Consider the following 19,301-nt stretch of genomic DNA (forward strand, 5'->3'; position numbering starts at 1 on the left):
GCGTGTGGTGTTTGATACTGAAGGGGGTGAAGAGAAGATGTTGGGATGGTGTGAGGACAAGGTTTGAGGAGTGTCCCCTAATGTGAACTCAATTTTCAGGATTAAATCATCTGAAATTTAATGCTGTTCACAGGAGTTAAATTTACCCTCTCAAGAAATAAAATCCTGGGGTAAAACCTGCACATTTCCAGTATCCCACCCAGCCACTTGGACTGAGGAAGCTCCAGGCAAACCCTTAAAATATTGATGATGTGTCACAAGAAGGGATGTCACTGATGGTGCTTGGGCACACGAATGCAGGAGGAGGGGTTGGATCCCAGGTGGGAATCCTGCAAAAGGAGATCAGAAGCTCGTTTGAAAACCTTGATCCTGGCTTCAAACCACATCTGTGAGCTTCACCCAAAAGTGAATGTGGCCAAAGAGTGTCAACGTTTTGGTTTAGGTTTTTGGTTGCCTTAAAAATATTGAAGTTGTTTCTCCTGTGTTGCCCAGAGAAGCTGTGACTGCCCCATCCCTGGGAGTACCCAAGGCCAGGATGGAGAAATCTGGGCTGGTGGAAGGTGATTTCACCCATGGCAGAGGGTGAAACATGATGAGCTTTGAGGTCTCTTCCCACCTGAACCATTCCAAGATTCCGTGACTTGATGATTCCATGATAAAATGACTTGATCTGTGCATACAAGTGCTGCTGTGCTGTGCCCAGAGGTCCCAGGCTGCTGCAGGAGGATTTTATTTCAGTGGTCACTGAGCCAGGAACACGGACTTGGTTATTTTTGCAAATCCCAACTCTGGGACTGAAATCCAGGAGGAAATCCTGCAAGAGGCTTCAGGTGCTGAGCTGGGGGCTCAGGCCTGGGAGCAGAGCAGCACCACGTGTGCCCACAGCCACCCTGGACAGGACCACACCAGGGGATTCAGCAGCCACGGAGAACCTCAAATTCCTGAACTTTACAAAACATCTTGATCCTGTTGGCCTCAGGAACTCTGATGGGGGCAGAGAAGTTTCTAGAAAAGCAGCACTGAGTGATGGAACTGGTCTGTGTTGTTTCACCTCTCTCTGCTCTCCAGGTTTGCTGTGGGCACCAGCTCTGCTGGGAGAAGATGATCCATGGTGAGCAAAGTCAGCTCCAGCTCAGAAACTCCCAAATGCTCTCAGTGTGGCTGTGCTGGATGGTCCCACAGCCACTCCTGGGTGCTGTGGGTGGCAGGGCACATTTTGGGCTGGCTCAGGGGCTCTCTGAGGTGGGTTTTAGCAGCTCTTGCTGCTTCATTCTCTGCTGTGACCTTGACCTGTGTATCAGCTCCCCAAGGGTCGTGGTGTCTCCAGCTGCAGGTCCTGGTTGCTGTGTGGTTACCTGGTTGTCTGTGATACCTGTGGTTACCTGCTTGAACATCCGGGAGAAACAGGACGTGGCAAACCCTGAGGTGCAGGTGGGGCACGAATGGCACCAGTCAGAAAGGACAGGCCTGGCACCCGGGATTGCTGGAGGGAAACACCTTCCACACCACGGCGGTGAGTGGAGGGCAGTGATCCCACACCCAGTCCAGGAGGAACCTTGTCCTGAACCCCTGTGGGCTCTGCTGGGTTTCCAGCCCGTTCCTGGGGTGATCAGGTGCATGCCAGGGCGTGGTGAGTGCCAGCAGCTCCTCTGCCCGGAGCTGGGCTGGATTTGCCAGCTTTTAGAGGGAAGAGAGGCTGCTGGGGGCACGCAGTGATTCCAGGGTGGGTGTTTCCTGCTGCATGTCCAGAGGTTAGAAAGGGTAAATGGCCCCAGGGCAGTGTTGGGTGCTCAGAGCCACCCCTGGAGTGAGCCCTGGTGCTGCCGGGGTTCCTCACAGAGAAATTAATCTTCAGTGAGGCTCTGGAGGAACCTGCCTGTGCAAAGGATGCTCTCTGCTGCCTTTTGGCTCCTGCTTTGCTCTGCCAGAGCGTGGGCATCCCCTGGGAGGAGTGGTGGCTGTGGCAGCTCCAGGAGCACATCCCTGCACAGCGACAGAGCTGCGCTGTAAATCCTCCCCTTGAAACCTCCTGCTCGGGAATTTCCCCGGGAGCCACCCTGCACGATGAAGAAATATCGATTCATCATTCCCTGCTCAGCACCTCAGCACCATGCAGGATTTTAATGACCTGTGTCCTGTCCTCTTTCCAAGCCAGAGCATTCAGATCTTCCAACTGTGACGTTCCCAGGATGCTGCAGAGGGGCTCTTCCAGCTGGGAGTCAGGCTCCTACAGGTATTTCTCTGCTCCTCAAACCATGCCTTGCTAAGGAGCCCTTGCCTTGGATACTTCACTTCCCACCTTTTGAGTGGATAGTGTGTCCTTTGAGTATCCCAAGGATCTTCCTTTGTATTCCAACCAGGCCTGGCATCCTTCTACAATCAATGTTTGTCCCTCCCTCTGCTCTCATTTTTATCCATGGGAATGCCAAGGTTATAATTTCCCCTATGGAATTCTCCTTTACTTAACAGCACCTTGTCCAGGCCATTTGTTATTATTCAATTTATTGATAGATCCTTGATTTTGTTCTCCCAGTGCTGCATTTCCAGCCACTCACTTCACCATGCTGGCCCACAAGCAGCCCCCAGCCTGAGGGTTTGGGTGGTATTTCTGCCCTGTTGATATTTGGGAAGGGTGGAAGAGCCTTTATTTCCTGCTCTGTCAGGTGTTAGAGTCACCTCTTGGTTCATCCTGAAGGCAGGCAAGGAAATATTCCTCTGACTTGCCAGGGCTGTGGAATCACAGGAGGTGCTGCAGGGACAGTCATTCCAAGAGTGAAGGGATTTTGGGTGCTCCCTCCAACACCAGCACTTTTTAATATACCAATATTCCACATTCCCAGAGTGAGCACAAATCAAGGGAAGCCTCAGGATCTGGACCGTGGAGCTGAGCTGCTCTCACCCCAGCCAAGTCCCCGGCACTGGGGGTGATTCCACAGCTCCCGGGGGTGCCTGGTGGCTGCTGCTTGTCTGGGAAAACGTGAGCTGGAAGCAGAGTGTGGGGAGGGGGAGAAGGGGAAGCCGTGGCTTAAAATAGCTCTTTTTGAAAGAAAAGGGATGAAAACCTCTTTGAAGAAATGAGGGGAGAGGGGGAGTGTTTCCATGGCAACGGGGAAGTCTGTCTCTTCCCAAAAGAGGGGGTGGGAGATGAAGAAATAGTAAATACAGCAGAGGAATGACGGGGAGAGGATGCTGCCTGGCAGTGGCATTCCCATGGATGGCAGTGGCATTCCCATGGATGGCAGTGCCATTCCCCATGGATGGCAGTGGCATTCCCATGGATGGCAGTGCCATTCCCATGGATGGCAGTGGCATTCCCATGGATGGCAGTGCCATTCCCCATGGATGGCAGTGGCATTCCCCGTGGATGGCAGTGCCATTCCCATGGATGCCAGTGGCATTCCCATGGATGGCAGTGGCATTCCCATGGATGGCAGTGCCATTCCCCGTGGATGGCAGTGCCATTGCCCGTGGATGGCAGTGGCATTCCCCATGGATGGCAGTGACATTCCCATGGATGGCAGTGGCATTCCCATGGATGGCAGTGGCATTGCCCATGGATGGCAGTGGCATTCCCATGGATGGCAGTGGCATTCCCCGTGGATGGCAGTGGCATTCCCATGGATGGCAGTGGCATTCCCATGGATGGCAGTGACATTCCCATGGATGGCAGTGCCATTCCCCATGGATGGCAGTGGCATTCCCTGTGGATGGCAGTGGCATTCCACATGGATGGCAGTGGCATTGGCCATGGATGGCAGTGGCATTCCCATGGATGGCAGTGGCATTCCCCATGGATGGCAGTGGCATTCCCCGTGGATGGCAGTGGCATTGCCCATGGATGGCAGTGGCATTCCCATGGATGGCAGTGCCATTCCCCATGGATGGCAGTGGCATTCCCCGTGGATGGCAGTGGCATTCCCATGGATGGCAGTGGCATTCCCATGGATGGCAGTGGCATTCCCTGTGGGTTCTGGGCAGGGGCTCTGGGTCCTGGTGGGAGCAGATGGGCTCTGGCACTACCTGCCCTCACAGCCTTGGCAGTGTCACTTTGCATCCTCCCTGTGTCTCCTGCACCCTGGGTCTGTCACCTGCCCAGGTCACCAGAGAGAGCGGTGACCAGAGCTGCTGGGGCACCTGCCCAGGGCCAGGTCGGTGTCACCACCGTGGGGCATCTCCAGCTGCTCCTGGCAGCTGGGCAGGGACCATAAATAATGAGTGTCCTCCAAATGCTTTGGAAATGAACATCAAATCCTGGGTTTTTATTTCCAGGAATTTTCCTGGAAATGAACATCAAATCCTGGCTCTTTTCTTCCAGGATTTTTCCACCATGGCACAGCCATTTCCAGGGGAGGCTGCAGGGAAGGGAACTGTGCTGGGCAGCAGAGACATGGGGGGGCTTGGCCACAGGGTGAGGGCAGCTGCGGGTTCTGGAGACATTGAGGGCAGCCAGAGTGGGCTGGTCTGGCCTGGAATTTGGCACAGCTCCCAAACTGGCACCATCAATTTGGCCAAGTGTGGCTCACAGCTTGGCACAACTCATGGTTTGGCACGGCTCAGAATCTGGCACAGGCCATGTTGGGCATAACCCAGGATTTTAACTAAAAGGGTTCGATTTAGATTTGATACAAGGAAGAAATTCCTCCCTGTGAGGGTGGCAGGCCCTGGCACAGGGTGCCCAGAGCAGCTGTGGCTGCCCCAAGCTTGAGGAGTGCCCAAGGCCAGGCTGGACATGGCTTGGAGCACTCTGGGACAGTGGATGGTGTCCCTGCCATGGCAGGGGTGGAAGTGGATGGGCTTTAAGGTCCCATCCAACCCAAACCAGTCTGGGATTCCATGATTTGGCACAGCTCCCCATTTGGCATGGCCTGTAGGAGCCCAGGACTTTGGCCAGCTCTGTGGCCATCCCACTCAGGGCCATCTGATGCTGCTGCCCCAGTGCCACCATGCCCACAGTGCCACCATGTCCCAGTTGCCACCATGCCCCAGTGCCACCATGCCCCAGTGTCACCATGCCCAGACCCTGGAGAAGGCACTCCTTGCCTGAGCCCTTGGCTTCTCCTCCCTGCAGCAGCTCTGCGTGGGAGGAAGAGACGAGGGAAATCATCCTCTCAAAGCACTTTTCCTCCCTTGTTTGCAGTCCTGCAGCTCCCTGGGGAGGGATGGAAGTCTGGGGTGATGGGAACATCTCATCCCACTCCATGGCTCAGGTCTGACCTTCAGCAGCTCTTGGCCCCCTCCCAGCACCACCAGACACTTGGGCTGAGACTCACAGGCTCTAAAAACGGTGTCTGCAGGGCTGCTCATCCCATCTGTGCTGTGAGGGAGATGTTTCCACCCTGGCCATCACCTGCGTGGGGAGCCAGTCCCAGGGCTGAGGCCTGGAGGGGTTGTGTCCCACCAGCGCAGTGTGGAGGGGACCCCGAGGTCACCAGGCAAAAGAAACCTGTCTGCAGAAGCTGCTCATCTCCAGCCATTTCCAGCAGTGCCATCTCCCCTGCAGGTTTCTTCCATTTCCCCTCAGTCTTCTTTTCCCTACTCTTAACAACCAGAAGGTTTCAACTTTTGGCCCCATTTCCCCATTCCTCAGTGAGGAAAAATCCCTGGAGTGAGAGAAAAGCCCCTCTCAATCTGGAGGAAGGGGCAGAAACGCCTTGGAGAATTACAGAGGGATGTGTTTAATGCTACCTTTGCAGAGAGGGGATTTTTGCTGTTTTTCTAGGGACTGGGAGAGCCACAGAGGACCCAGGAGGATCTCCCAGGGACCAAGAGATCTCTTCAGAAACCAGGGGATTCTCCCAGGATCCAGGAGACTTCCCTGGGGTCCAGGAGGTTCTCCCGGGGACAAGGAGCCCTGCCCAGCATCTCTTTTTGCTCTGCTCCTCCTTTCCCACATCACTCCAGGCAAAGCCCGACCCTTTCCCCATCTCCCAGGCTTGAGGAAGCCTCTCTGACCCATCTCACCAGGGTAATTTGGGATTCACCAGCAGCACCTGCCATGGCAGGGCAGACCAGCTCTGTGTCACCGTGTCACCGTGTTCCTGTGACATTTTGAGGTGTCTCCTGGCATCCCCTCCTCTTGCCACCACCCACGGAGGGGGGTGAGGAGGTGCTGAGGGTCCAGGAGCTCCATCCCCTGAGTCAGCAGCGGGTGGGAGGTCGGATGCTTTCCCTGGAGAGTGAATCACAGTCCTGGGAACTCACTCACAGCTTTCACAGCTCCTAAAGTGACACCAGGCCCAGTTATGTCAACACCTTCAGCTGGAAAACCGGGGCTCAGATGGAGATGGGGCTCAGATGGAGATGGGGCTCAGATGGAGATGGGGCTCAGATGGAGATGGGGCTCAGATGGAGATGGGGCTCAGTGCTCTGCCCTGCCCGACCCCGGGGCTGGGCAGTGCTTGGTCCAGCTTGGATCCCATTCCCAGAATGGCTGTGGGATTTGCTCCAGCCCTCAGAGTCCCTCTGGCTTTGCAGGAGGTGGGACAGGGTCCCCAGGAGGGACACCACAGACACACCACCATTGTCTGAGGCTGTGCAGGAAGTGTGGTGGTGCCACAGGCTCTGTCCTCTTTGGAGGGCTTGTCCCACCCCTTCCCTGGCTTGGCAGATGTAGGTGTCCACCCTGGGTGCCCTGAGCAGTGGGACTTGAATTCAGCTGTTCTGGATGAGGCCAGGCCTGGGGATAACCCTGTCCTGTGCCTTTCATCCCTCTCCCACAGCGCCACTTCTTGGAGCATCTCCCAGACCCACTGCCAGCAGGATACAGGGGGAAAAGGGGTGGAAAGCACATTTTTTGTATTTTGTTATTTTTTGCTATTTGTGTGGCAAACCCACAGAGGCTCAGAACAGCCCTTGGGGGCATCCCTGGGAATAAAGGAAGCAAGGAGAGATCGCCCTGGGCACTGGATCTCCTGGTTCCTGGAACATCCTCCCACCAAGCGCTTTTCCCAGCACCGCGCACGCAGACGGGCTACGAATTCCAGTTTGGGTGTCTATAAAATCCATTGAGACGAGAGAAATAATTCAGGAGGAAATTATTATTTAATAATAACACTGAGGAGAGGCGTCATCTTGTTAAATCCTTGTGAAACAGCCAAGTGGGTGCAGAGCTCAGCTCTTCTGGTTCTCCGAGAGGCTGGGATCCGTCTGGAGCTGTCAGCGCGGCTGAGGGAGGCGGCTGCAGACACACAGCCGATAATAATAGCTCACAATTAGGGTAGTAAATCAGGAGAGAGCGTCACTCAATTCAGAGAAATTCCCCTGATTTGCTGGAGACGGGAGTTTGGCTCTTTGCACGGCGCTGGTGCTGTTTGGATGACAAATCCCCCTGGTTCTGCACAACCTTCACACGGCGGCAGCAGGAGGAGCACGTTGGAAATTCAGCTCCACTTGAATTGTTCCATGCCCAGCCTCAGTTTCTACATATTGCATAAGGATCAGCCTCGGGCAAATCATTTTCTGCATCCAACCCACCCTGCCATGGCAGATCCGCCTCTGGGAAAGGCTAAAATGGTGCAGCTGACATAAAAAACCTTTGGCCAGGGTTGCCTCCTGCCCAGCTGGATGGGAAGGAAACCCACCGTGCAAGGGCTGCTTGGGAAGGATTCCCAGTTTTCCTGTAGGGTTAGACATTAATTTTCAATATTGGGATCTGTCTAGGGCTTGGGAAAATGCAACTTTTGTTTCGAGGTGAAGAGGGGTGTTGGGAGGAGCAACATCTCCCAGTGCTGCACCCACTGCCTGTCTGTGCCACCCCCTGCTCCAGGCACCTCAGGGAGCCAAAATACTGTGATTTATCCCTACCATGTCCCCACATCCCCCTGGTGACTGAGCACCACTGATTTTCTCAGGTGTTCAGGGTGTTCCAGGCCCTGCATCCCACCTCAGGGTGTCCCTGGTGAGATCAATGTTGGCTCTGGCAACTCCGTGCAAATCTGACTGCTGTGTATGGGAACAGAAATATTTCCCATTGCCTCCTCCAGCACTTGTGCCTTGGGTGCCAGGAGCCTTGTGGGACTTGTTGCTTCCTTGGTGCTCCTTGTGGGGCCGTGGGGGGATGGCAGAGTGGTCCAAAGCTCGTGCCTGAAGGCAGGGGTTGATCCGTAGGCCTTGTATGTTGGTAGGAGCTTGGCCATCTCCTTCCTTTGGGATGGGAGAAGTCTCCTCATGAAGGGACCTCAGTAAATGCAAAGTGATATAAAATCATTGCTTTTCACATCCTCACTCCAGCCAAGGGCAGCTCCTGCAAGTGCAGTGCTGCCCCATCTCCTTGCCCGGAGCTGCAGGGTGTTTCTCCAGCCCCCAGGGCTCCCCGAGCCGATCCCGGCTGTTCCCGAGACCATGGGATGGATTGGAGCCGCATGGCAGAGCAGCACCGTGTATCCAGGGATGTGATTATTTCCCAGTGGTTGAAATCTAGGTCTCCTGCTTGGGAGGAGAGCTGCGGGGGGAGGTGGGGAGGGGGGGAAAGACGCTCATATTAATCTTATGAATATTCATGGAGAAGCTGAGCTGCCTTCGGAGGTTGACTCCGAGTTTGGGGGGCTGTAGGTGAGAGGTGCCGGCCGCGGCGGGAGCAGAGCGGCTGCTTGTGCATTCTCCGCATGCCTGACTGCAGAGCCGAGTGTAAGTTGGTGCCTTTTTCTCTCCCCCCCCCCCACCCCATCCCTGCATCTTTCCCCCTCTTCCCGCTGCTCTCCTGCTTAAACACAGCCTGGCCAGGAGCGCTGCAAAGCGAGGGAGTCGTGCTTCAGTCGCAAACACGACCCCAAATCGTGTGACTGCCGCCTGCAGTGCTCGGTGCGGGCGGAGAGCAAACGGAGGGGCTTGGGGCAAATCTTCACCTCCTCCGTCCCCCCCTCAGCCCCCAAATTGGCATGAATTAACCCTGGAGATGCTTGACGGGGCGCGGAGGTTGTTTGCCAGGACAAGCAGCGATGGGGAGAAAGTAGGAGAAACTGAGTGGTGGGATGGGTGATGTCAACTGAGCCGATGCTGTGAAACCCCCTCTGCCCAGCACCGAGCATCAGCGCTTGGATTCGGAGCCGGAGGAAGAAGCTCAGAGCCCATGCCGAATAAAAATCAACATGTTAAATGAAAACAAACTAAAAATTTCTGTGCTGTTAAACAAATCTGGGGTGTTTGGGGAAGGGAGAAAGGGGAGGAGAGAGTTTATGGGCAGGAGGAAAACGGCGTGTTTATTAAAATAAATAAATAAACCATTGAAGGTTGGTTGATCTTTGGTGAGATGGAGGTTTGTGGCTGCCAGATCTTTCCTGCAGCAGCAGGAAGATGTTGTTTGTGGTGTTCTGGCGTGATGCTCAGAGGAGCCAGGGAAGGTCAAATCCAGCTGAACTCCTCGGTGAGTTGCTGGGGAGCAAGTGGTGGGGAGAAAATGCAGGAAAAGGATAAAAACTGGGACAAACACGACCTCCTCTCCTCTGGGCCTGGCAGAAAAGGGTTAAGAGAAGCAGTTGAATGCTGCAAGCCTCGTCAGGGTTGTACTATTTTTTCTAGTGCATAAGGAGAAGGGAGAGGAGGGTTGCACGGAGAAGGGAAATTTCCAAGAAAAGAGGGATCTGCGGCAATATCTACACCTCGGGGGATGAAGAGAGGAACCAACAGGCATAAATGGCCTGGAGATGGATGAAATCTTTGCCGAGGAGATTGGGACCGCGGGGTTATTTTCCACCTGCCTCCCCTGCCCGGTTCTGTAATCCTGGCTCAAAGTAGACAAGTCGAGTTGGAGCTGAAGAAGGGAGGTTAGAGGGGTTTTTATTTCATTTGGGAGGGGAAAAAAAAAAAAAAAAAAAGGCAGAAGAATGAGAGGTTGGTTGGCCCTCTCCGGGCTGAGCATCTCCATGGTGCGAGGCAATGCAGGATGATCCAGAGGAGCGCTCGTCGGGAGCAGGGATGTTGAGGACCCGGCGCCCACCGGGGACATGAGCCTCAACATCCCCACCAGAAATTTCACCCAACGGAGTGGAATTCCCACGGGGGTGGGTCGGCCGGGGGGGTTGGCTCTCGGGAGCATGGGGAGGGGGGATGAAGGTGGCGTGGGTCCCCGGTGCTCGAGGGTGCTCGGAGCCATCAGCGGGGGGCTGCCGGCCTTGGCGGGGGCACAGCCGGGACCGGCGGGGGGCTCGCTCCGGTGGATGAAGCCGGAGCCTCCTGAGCCACGGGGGGAACGCGGCGCAGCGGCCGTGGGTGCCGTGCCCGGTGGGTGACACCGACTCCCGGCGCTGGCGGGGCCGGGAACCTTCCGTGGCTGGCGGGGGGCTGCGCCGGTGCCCCCCGCTCGTCCGCCGGCACGGGCTCGGCGGGCAGGCGGCCCCGGGGGCTGAGCGGGGCGCGGGGACGCGGGGCTCGCCCCGCTTCTCTCCGCCTCGGCGCGGCCGCTCTCGCCCGCCTCTCTCGTGTTGCAGTGCGGGCTGGGCGGGCGGATCGCGGCCGGGGAAAGCGGGTGCCCGCGGGAGCCGCGGCTTTGCGGATGCTCCTGGCGAACCCGCACGGCTTGCTACCTTCTCGGTGTTTTTTCCAGGCGATGCCACACCTCCCGAGGACACTGGGGACATCGGGTTTTGCTGAGCTGAGCAGCTTTTCGCCGTCTTACCGAAGGCATCAGACAGACGCTCATCTGCCCTGAAGTGCAGATCTGCAACAGCTCCCGGGAAGACTCTGTCTCTCTGTCTCTCTGTCTCTCTTTCTCTCTCTCTCCAGTCCAAACCATTACAAGACCTGACTTCCACCATCTGGGAATCTAACCCCTCTTATGCCCCTTCTCCTTTTTCTACGATGACTCACCATTATTTTTAACTTTGAAGAGAGAGGAAATTATGGGGATCTTGGAAGCCTGTATTTCTCTCTAGGATTTCCCCAGGGTCAGATAATCGGTGTTACTAAGAGACACTAAGATTTGGCTTCTCCAGGTAATGTGATTTGTTTTCTGTGTGCCATGGTGGTTTGCAGAGAATGACAGGAGCCGGGACACCAGCGCTCGAGGAGGGGGACTGCGGTGGTCCGCGGGGCAGCCGGAACCGGCTCCACATTCCGGCAGCCGCAGAGCTTGGCTGCAGGCAGGGAGGGCAGCATGTCACCAGGGAAAGAGGCTTGGGAAGGTGTTAAACTTAAAAGCCGAGCTGGAGCTTTCCTGGAGGGTAGATTGCCTGAGATCGCACGGTTAAATGTTAATTAACCCTTAGCTGCATGCCTGGAAATGAGCTGAGCCCTGCACCCCGCGGGGTCCTCTCGCCACTTCAGGGCTGGATGGGATTATTTTTCTTCCTTCCTTTCTCTTCCCTTTCCCCTCTTTATTTTTTTTAACTAGAATTTTTATTTTTAGCCAAAAAATAAGCCCAGGTTTACCAATGCCAGTTTTTCCATGCTGGTTTTGAACAGGTGACGGTTCCTCAGGTGTTTTCTCTGTTCCACCTATTGGGTTTAGATGGGAGTTGTTGAACTCTGTCCCAAGGAAGGCAAATTAACCCCTCCAGGAAGGGGATAGACGTGCTAGAGAAGGGATCTGCTCTCCTCCCACCAACTTTATTCCATCTCTCTCTTTCTCAGCAGGGGCGATTTTCTTTCTTCTTCTTCTTCTTCTTTTTTTTTTTTTTCCCTCTGTTTTTATTTCATCCCTTCGCCTTTTCATGAGACTCTTCCAAACCTACGTACCTGTCCTTCTGCAGGATAGTAGCCCTGCCCTGAACCCGACCCCACCACCGGGCGCTGGGAAGAGTTTAGCATAAGGATTTCTTTTAAAGCCCAATAATGACAGTTGCTACTGGAGATCCTGCAGATGAAGCTGCAGCTCTTCCCGGTCACCCGCAGGACACGTACAACCCTGAGACCGACCATGAGTGCTGTGAGAGGGTGGTCATTAACATCTCGGGGCTGCGCTTCGAGACGCAGCTCAAGACACTTGCCCAGTTTCCAGAGACCTTGCTAGGGGATCCCAAAAAGAGGATGAGATATTTCGACCCTCTGAGGAACGAGTATTTCTTTGACCGGAACAGACCCAGCTTCGATGCCATTTTGTACTATTACCAGTCCGGGGGGAGGTTGCGGCGGCCGGTTAACGTGCCCTTAGACATCTTCTCCGAAGAGATCCGCTTCTATGAACTGGGGGAAGAGGCCATGGAGATGTTTCGGGAGGATGAAGGCTACATCAAGGAAGAGGAGAGGCCGCTGCCCGAGAACGAGTTTCAGAGACAAGTGTGGTTGCTCTTTGAGTACCCCGAGAGCTCAGGCCCTGCCAGGATTATAGCTATTGTCTCTGTCATGGTGATTTTAATCTCCATCGTCAGCTTTTGCCTGGAAACGTTGCCCATTTTTCGGGATGAGAACGAAGACATTCACGGTAGCGGGCTGAGCCATCCCCCCTACTCCAACAGCAGCATGGGGTACCAGCAGTCCACTTCTTTCACAGACCCCTTCTTCATCGTGGAGACACTTTGCATCATCTGGTTCTCCTTCGAGTTCTTGGTGAGGTTTTTCGCCTGCCCCAGCAAGGCTGGATTTTTTACCAACATCATGAACATTATAGACATCGTAGCCATCATTCCCTATTTCATCACCTTAGGGACGGAGCTGGCCGAGAAGCCAGAGGACGGCCAGCAGGGCCAGCAAGCCATGTCCTTGGCCATCCTTCGAGTCATCCGCTTGGTGCGGGTCTTCAGGATCTTCAAGCTCTCCCGGCACTCCAAGGGGCTGCAGATCCTGGGACAGACTCTCAAGGCCAGCATGAGGGAGCTGGGCCTCTTGATATTTTTCCTCTTCATCGGCGTCATCCTCTTCTCCAGCGCCGTCTACTTCGCCGAGGCCGACGAGAGCGAGTCCCAGTTCCCGAGCATCCCCGATGCCTTCTGGTGGGCTGTGGTTTCCATGACGACTGTTGGCTACGGAGACATGGTCCCCACGACCATCGGGGGGAAAATCGTGGGTTCCTTGTGTGCCATCGCTGGCGTATTAACGATTGCCTTACCAGTGCCCGTCATAGTGTCTAACTTCAATTACTTCTACCACCGGGAGACCGAGGGAGAGGAGCAGGCTCAATATTTGCAAGTAACCAGCTGCCCAAAGATCCCCTCTTCCCCTGACCTAAAGAAAAGCAGAAGTGCCTCTACTATTAGTAAGTCTGATTATATGGAGATCCAGGAAGGTGTAAACAATAGCAATGAGGATTTCAGGGAGGAGAACTTGAAGACAGCCAATTGCACCCTAGCTAACACAAACTATGTGAATATCACCAAAATGCTAACCGATGTCTAGTCGCTAAAATCTAGTCCCGTATTTAAAGCTGAAGTGGAACAATTGCAGATATTGAGTGCTGCTCTGCATTGTAGTTAATACAGTATTTTCTACGGTGTATATTTGGTTCTGCATGGGAAGCAATAGCTGTGTAAGTGACTTTTAACCTTTGATTTCTGCACCGAATAAGCATCCGTGCAAAAAAAAACCCAACAAATCCAAAACCATTTTGTTGCACTTCTCCCACCCCAGGCTTGTGGGTTTCCAAAGACACGGAGGGGACGGGCACTTGGAGCAGCGGGATGGGGATGGAAGGGGCAGGTCCGGGCCACCCCGGGGTGTCACGAATCCTGGTCCCTGTCCTGGGGGACAGGCAGCTCCCAGGTGAGGGAACAGCAGGGAAAGGTCAGGCAGAACTTCCTGGAGGGTGGCTGCAGCCCTGGGGCCGGGTTGCTGGAGGGTTTGAGGTTCCTGCCCCGGGAAAGCCGAGAGCGAACGCGGCGCCCGGCTCGTGTTTCATAACTGAAAATGCTGCATGCTGCAATAGTTTCAGCCACTGCAGTGTGCCAGTGTGAGGCCCAGGGGAGGGATAATTAGTGTGACGGCACATTATTTATTAAGTCTTAAATTTTCTATGCGAGGCATCGGGAGGGACGAGTAAATAAATCAAGAGCTTGGAATTTATTTATTTATTTAGATGACACTTCCATCATCGATATTTCCAGGATCACCAAAGACACCTCCACTGACACATTGAAAATGAGTTGGAAAAAGCATTTTTTTTATATCTATATATAAAACTGGAGCAACTATGCTGTGGCCTATAATATATTTATACTGCAGTGAAATTTAACCAGTAATACAGTACAGCTGCATGGATATTTGTTGCATGAATCTGAATATTTAATACACACACAAATATATATTTTCTTAGTAGACTATACAGTATTCATGTTTATAGTGTTTATAGATTCTCCGGTGGCTTGAAGGAGATTCATGGGAATTAAAAATATCTCCATTATGGTTAAAAACCGGATGAGGAAGGCGTGTGCTGACAACAGTTGGATTGATAACAGTGCAAAGCCTGAGAGATAACAAGGCAAAGCCTGAGTGTCCGAGCATCCAGACACAAGAGCTGACAAATGCAAGCCGGGGAAGGTGAGCTGAAAGTTAAACACCTGTGCTCATTATGGGGCGAGTAATTAGTCATTAATCGTGGTGTCAGGAGCAGAAACCACGGTGGATCGGAGAGGGCACGAGGAGCAGGTGGAATAGCAGGTTCCAGCTCTCCTGACTTGTTTGTTCAGCAGTTTTCAGCTGTTCCTGTAGAATTCCTGTGTGTGTGTGTGTATAGATATTTAGAGAGCGACTACAGGGCCGAGTCCTCAGCAGACAGAGCACCTGGGGTATCGAGGACTTCCCAGCTCGGGGCTGCTCAGGTGCTGGGACGTGGGCTGGAGCAGGGGCCTGCCCCCGGAGCCCATGGGGTCACCAGGGCAAGGTGTGCTTTGGGCTTGAAAGCTCCTTTTCAACCCCTCAGGGCTGGGGTTTATTCCTTTATGATGAAGCAGGCAGGTGCTGAGGTGGCCTGGATCCGAGCTGGCAACTCTGAGCCTTTGCTTTGCCTTCTGTCAGGATGTTTAAGAGCAGTGGGTCGAGGTGCAGAGAGCCTGAGGTTCTCTCTCTTCTTCATCCCCAGTGTTATTTGGGGTTGGGTGAGAGCTGTTGGTCCGTGGGGAACCTCACCTGCTTTCCCCACCCCTGTGTGGGTTTGCTTGTGTTTTCCCCATTGCTGGCAATCCGCAGGGAGAGGTGGCCTGTTCCTCTTCCAGGTCAGGGGAGATGGAGGAGAATCTCTGCCAAGGTCGTGGTTGAGCAAAGCCTCGCTGGGCTGTGGAGCAGGGTTCAGTCAGGGTCAATTCAGGCTGCACTGGGGCATGATCAGCCCTGAAACATTTCATGAAGGGTGAGCACGAGGAGCTTGGGGAGGGCTCAGCCAGACCCTCCTTCCTCAGAGAGGAAACCCCAGCTCCTGCCAAGAATCCAACTGGTGCTAAAGTATCTACAGCAATGGCTCCAAATGCCACTCCAGAGCAGGATCCATCTTGTGCTGATGGGGCTCCGCTTGGCTGGGTGGACTCAGTCCTCAGTTTTATTGGATTGATTGATGATTGATTGATTGATTGATTGATTGAGGCCTGGCTATAATTAATTCCAAGTGTCTGTGGTTTGTGCATGGCAGTCCCTGTTTCTGCGTGGGGCAGAGGACCAGCAGCATCCCTGTGCTGGGTTCAGGGATCCCAGCCTGTTAATTGGATTTTGTTGTATTGGGGATCCTGCACTCCCATTTTGCTGAGGCAGCCTGGGAATGGGAGACCCTTAAGCCCCTTCACCACGCACACAAAAAAGCCAACACAACCAAAAGCAATAAATCTTGAGTTCTGCAGCTCATCCTGTTGGGTGGGACAGGGCTGGCAGGAGTCACTGGCTCGGGCACGATTCCCAGGGCAGTTGGCCAACTTCCATGGATCCGGCTCGTGGTGGCTCTGTGGGGACATGGGCTCACCCAGGGGAGCTGCCTGATGTGCTGGGACCTCTGGGTGCCACCAGGTGATCCCTCTCCTGGTCAGGGTTGAGGTGTTTTGCTGGTGGTTTTGCTGCAGGTTCTTTGGAGGATGCTGGCACTCAGTGAGACTCTGAGAAGTGTCCGGTTGTTGAACACCCACGTGGGGTTGGGGTGGATTGGAGCAGCGCTGGCCAAAGCTTTGGCTGTGTGTTTGGGTGTGTGTTTGGCTGTGGTTGTGGTGGTTTGGTGAGGAGGAAGGTGAGGTTCTCCTTTGGGGAGGTGGGGTTTTGGGCATGGTGCTCCTGTGGGGCTCCAGGGCCGGGCAGGAGAGGAGAGTGGATCCGGGAGCAGGATCCAAACACCCAAACCCGGTCTCCAAGCTGGGGGATTGATCTCCTGGCTGCCTTGGGAAGCTCCACAGCCACACAGCAGAGTCGAATGGGGATGAAGAGCAGGAGGCCACCCTGCTGCTGGCACTGACGGGAGGTGATGGCTGCGCCCATGGCAGGGGCCAGCACAGCCAGTCCCTTCCCAGGACAGATCCAGCACCTCCTGCCCTGCCCCTGGCAGATGTTCCTGGGGGAAAAAAGCCCTGGTGAGCTGCCCTTGTGTGGGGCACAAGGAAAACGCCCAGGGTCAGTGCTCAGGTGTTTGGCTCAGGGAGGGCAGGGTCAGTGAGGGCCGTGGCTGCACAGAGCAGAGGGGTCCAGACTTCTGCCTCGCCCAGAGAAATGGTTCCCCTACAGCTTTTAATGGGATTTGTGCCTGCAGGTCGGAGCTCTAGTGCTATTTCTAGCTTTGCTTCTGACTCACTGATGTGATCTTGAACCAGTTTTTCAGGAGGAGACTGTGATATTTTTTCTTTTTTTTTTCTTTTTTTTTTCTTAAGGAATGAGGTTTGAGAGAGTCTGGGCCTGTTTCTGTGGAGATGCTGAGCATCCCAATCTCCTCCTGACTCTGAAAGGTGCAAAAATGAGCTGCAAAGTGGCTCAGACTGAGGATGCTAAATTAGGGACTGGGAAAGAGGAGTGTCCCATAGCTGTGTTAGAGTCCATCAGGCCCCTAAACAGAGGTAGTCTGGTTCCTTCCCTCCTCCTGAGGAGCCATTTCCCTCTCTCCAGGCCTGGAATGGAAAACTGGAGCTCTCTGGTCTGTGGAGGTGCTCCTGGCTTGGCTCCTGGAGGAGGCAGCACCTCTATTTTAGTTTTAGCCACTGTGCCACAGTTTTGGAGAGATGGAAAGCTGTGATTGCAGAGCGAGTTGTCTCCTAACACCCAACCTCGTGCCCAAGCCTGCAGGCAGCCCATCAGCCCTTTCAAATCTTCCAGAATATCTGCTGGGGGCAGTGGGGTGAGGCTCATGTACCAGCTGGATGCTACCAAGTGATTAGGAAAAAATGATCACTCTGGAGACGATGTTTTATTGGGAAAATTAATCTCTGCAGTGACTGTGTCAAAGTCCTACAGATTTGAATGCTGAGCTATAAGAAGAAAAGGATCTCTAGATTGGCGTTGTGAGAGTGTGGCACGTGGGTGTATAAATATGGACATATTTGTGCATAAATACACAGAAGGAGAGAAAAAGACAGAGGAGGAGGAGGTATTTCAGGAAGGACCTTGCTTTGTTATTAGATAATTCCTGGGTCAGCCCTTGGAAGTGCTGCCAAAGCCTTGTAGCTTTTCCAGAGCTTGCAATACACTTGGGGATGGATCCAAGGGAAAATCTGGATCTCTCCGTGGGGGTGGAAGCATCCTGAGGGGCTGGTGGCATTCAGCCCCTCTGCAAACAGCAGCTTTGCAGTGCCTCTGTTCCCAGCCCTAAATCCCAGCCTGCACCAGTCACAACCAACTGTGACTGTGCTGGGAAAGCCAAGCAGGGTTGAAGGGATTTGGTTGAGATGCAGGTGCTGTGCTGCACCGAGTGGGCTTTGGGGTTATTGTTTGTAATGTTGGGGTTTAAGTCTCTTAAACTATGGCAACTTTTGGCCCCAGTGTGGTGGCTCCTGTTCTGGGGCCAGGGTGGTGTTATCACAGAGCCCTGGAACGGTGTTGGAGGGACCTTAAAGCTCACCTAGTTCTGTCCCCTGCCATGGACAGGGACACTTCCCACTAGACCAGGTTGCTCCAAGCAGTGTCCAGCCTGGCCTTGACACCTTTTTTCGAGATCTTTACCATGGGACATTATCCCAAGGTCTACGTCCTTGGGGATGGTTGTCCATGGAATTATCTGGGGTGGGTCCCTCATGGGAACCGGTCACTCTGCTGCAGGGGTGAAGTGGGCTGAGGAAAGAAGGAGTCAGCCCCAAACCATTTTGGTTTGCACCCAAACGAAGGCTGTGGCTTTTTCCTCAGCCCCCTGGCAGCATTTGACTTTCTCCACGTGACACATCCTTTGGTCCCTCCTGCTGGGGACCAGCTGCTGCCCCTGCCAGGAGCCCCAAGGGGGGACAAGGGTTGCCCCCAAGCACCAGGCACTGCCTTTCCCCAGCCCTGTCAGCACCCCTGGCCTCGGTGTCCCCGTGATGTTTCTGCATTTGGCTTCCCAAAATTCACCCCCTGCTCAGAAATGGATGCTCTGATCCTGCTGCATCCCACCAGGGGGAGAGGGCCCACCCAGGGGTGAAGCTGCCCTGGGAGCACAGCACTGATTTACACCCGGGGACAGGATCCCCCAGCCCAGTTATGCATGATGAGAGATAAATCCCTAATTCATGTTTTTCCTCCAGAGAGGGGATGGTTTGGTTTGTAGGAGCTGCTGGACATCGTGTAACCACACCAGGTCCATGCACATGGACACACCACATCCTCTCCCCAGCCCTGCCTGCCTGTCCTGAGCTTGGGGTTGTTCTTCTGGGGTTTGGTTTTGTGATTATTATGATTTTTAATTTTTTTCTGCTGCCTATAAGATGTAATTAGCCATTTGCACTTGCTCCCTCACTGTTTGAGACCGTGCTCTTGTCCTCCAATGTCATCCCCGGAGTGCAAGGGGAAAAATGGGTATTGGATCAACCCTGCATGTGGTGCCTAATTTGAGCAAATCAATAGGAAGAGGAAATCCAAGAAGGACTCATCCTAAGGATGCTGGAGCTGAACCTTTTGTTTCCATGGTTACGGGAGAAATGAGACCAGGAATGGAGCGAGGCCTATAAACTGTTAAAGGAGGACTCGTGGGAATTTCAAATCATTTAACCATACATTTGCTAGACACAACTTTAGACACCAGCTGGATCTGAATTGCACAGTGTTTATAGAAATTCCTGCTTTATTGGCAGCCAGGGGTGCCAGGGGGGTGTGGGAAGGGGCTGGGGGCCCCCGAGTCAATAAGGCTGCCCGTTGTATATAGGTATACAGAGCTGTGTACATACATATCCAAATGAACATTTGCTGTCTGGTTTATCATCAGTGTATATAATTTATTCTTCACAGAGTATCACAATTTTTGTAAATATCGGCACTAATTAAGAGAAAATAAATATGTATATTATTGAGGA

General features: G+C 53.8%; 1 protein-coding gene across 9 annotated transcripts; it reads left to right on the top strand.

Annotated features, from left to right (window-relative positions):
• Nucleotides 1-8,486: 8,486 nt before the first annotated feature.
• Nucleotides 8,487-19,301, top strand: KCNA2 (potassium voltage-gated channel subfamily A member 2). Of its 9 annotated transcripts, none has more exons than XM_085561433.1 (3): nt 8,502-8,625; nt 9,517-9,998; nt 10,541-19,301. In XM_085561433.1, the coding sequence occupies exon 3, from the start codon at nt 11,767-11,769 to the stop codon at nt 13,264-13,266; it is 1,500 nt and encodes a 499-aa protein (XP_085417559.1). In that variant the 5' UTR covers nt 8,502-8,625; nt 9,517-9,998; nt 10,541-11,766; the 3' UTR covers nt 13,267-19,301. The 9 variants fall into 9 exon arrangements, 8 of the variants coding, with proteins under 8 accessions (XP_085417562.1, XP_085417559.1, XP_085417563.1 ...); XM_085561437.1 differs by lacking the exon at nt 9,517-9,998 and adding an exon at nt 8,864-9,361 and having other exon boundaries at nt 8,505-8,625; XR_014950177.1 differs by lacking the exon at nt 8,502-8,625 and having other exon boundaries at nt 9,417-9,998; nt 10,541-14,828; nt 14,859-19,301.

Source organism: Lonchura striata, chromosome 26 (genome assembly GCF_050655825.1).
Source record: "Lonchura striata isolate lonStrDom1 chromosome 26, ASM5065582v1, whole genome shotgun sequence".
Taxonomy (NCBI): domain Eukaryota; kingdom Metazoa; phylum Chordata; class Aves; order Passeriformes; family Estrildidae; genus Lonchura; species Lonchura striata.

Bases quoted from the DNA above. Each gene is read 5' to 3' on its own strand.
- KCNA2 (XM_085561436.1), top strand. From the start codon at position 11,767: ATGACAGTTGCTACTGGAGATCCTGCAGATGAAGCTGCAGCTCTTCCC.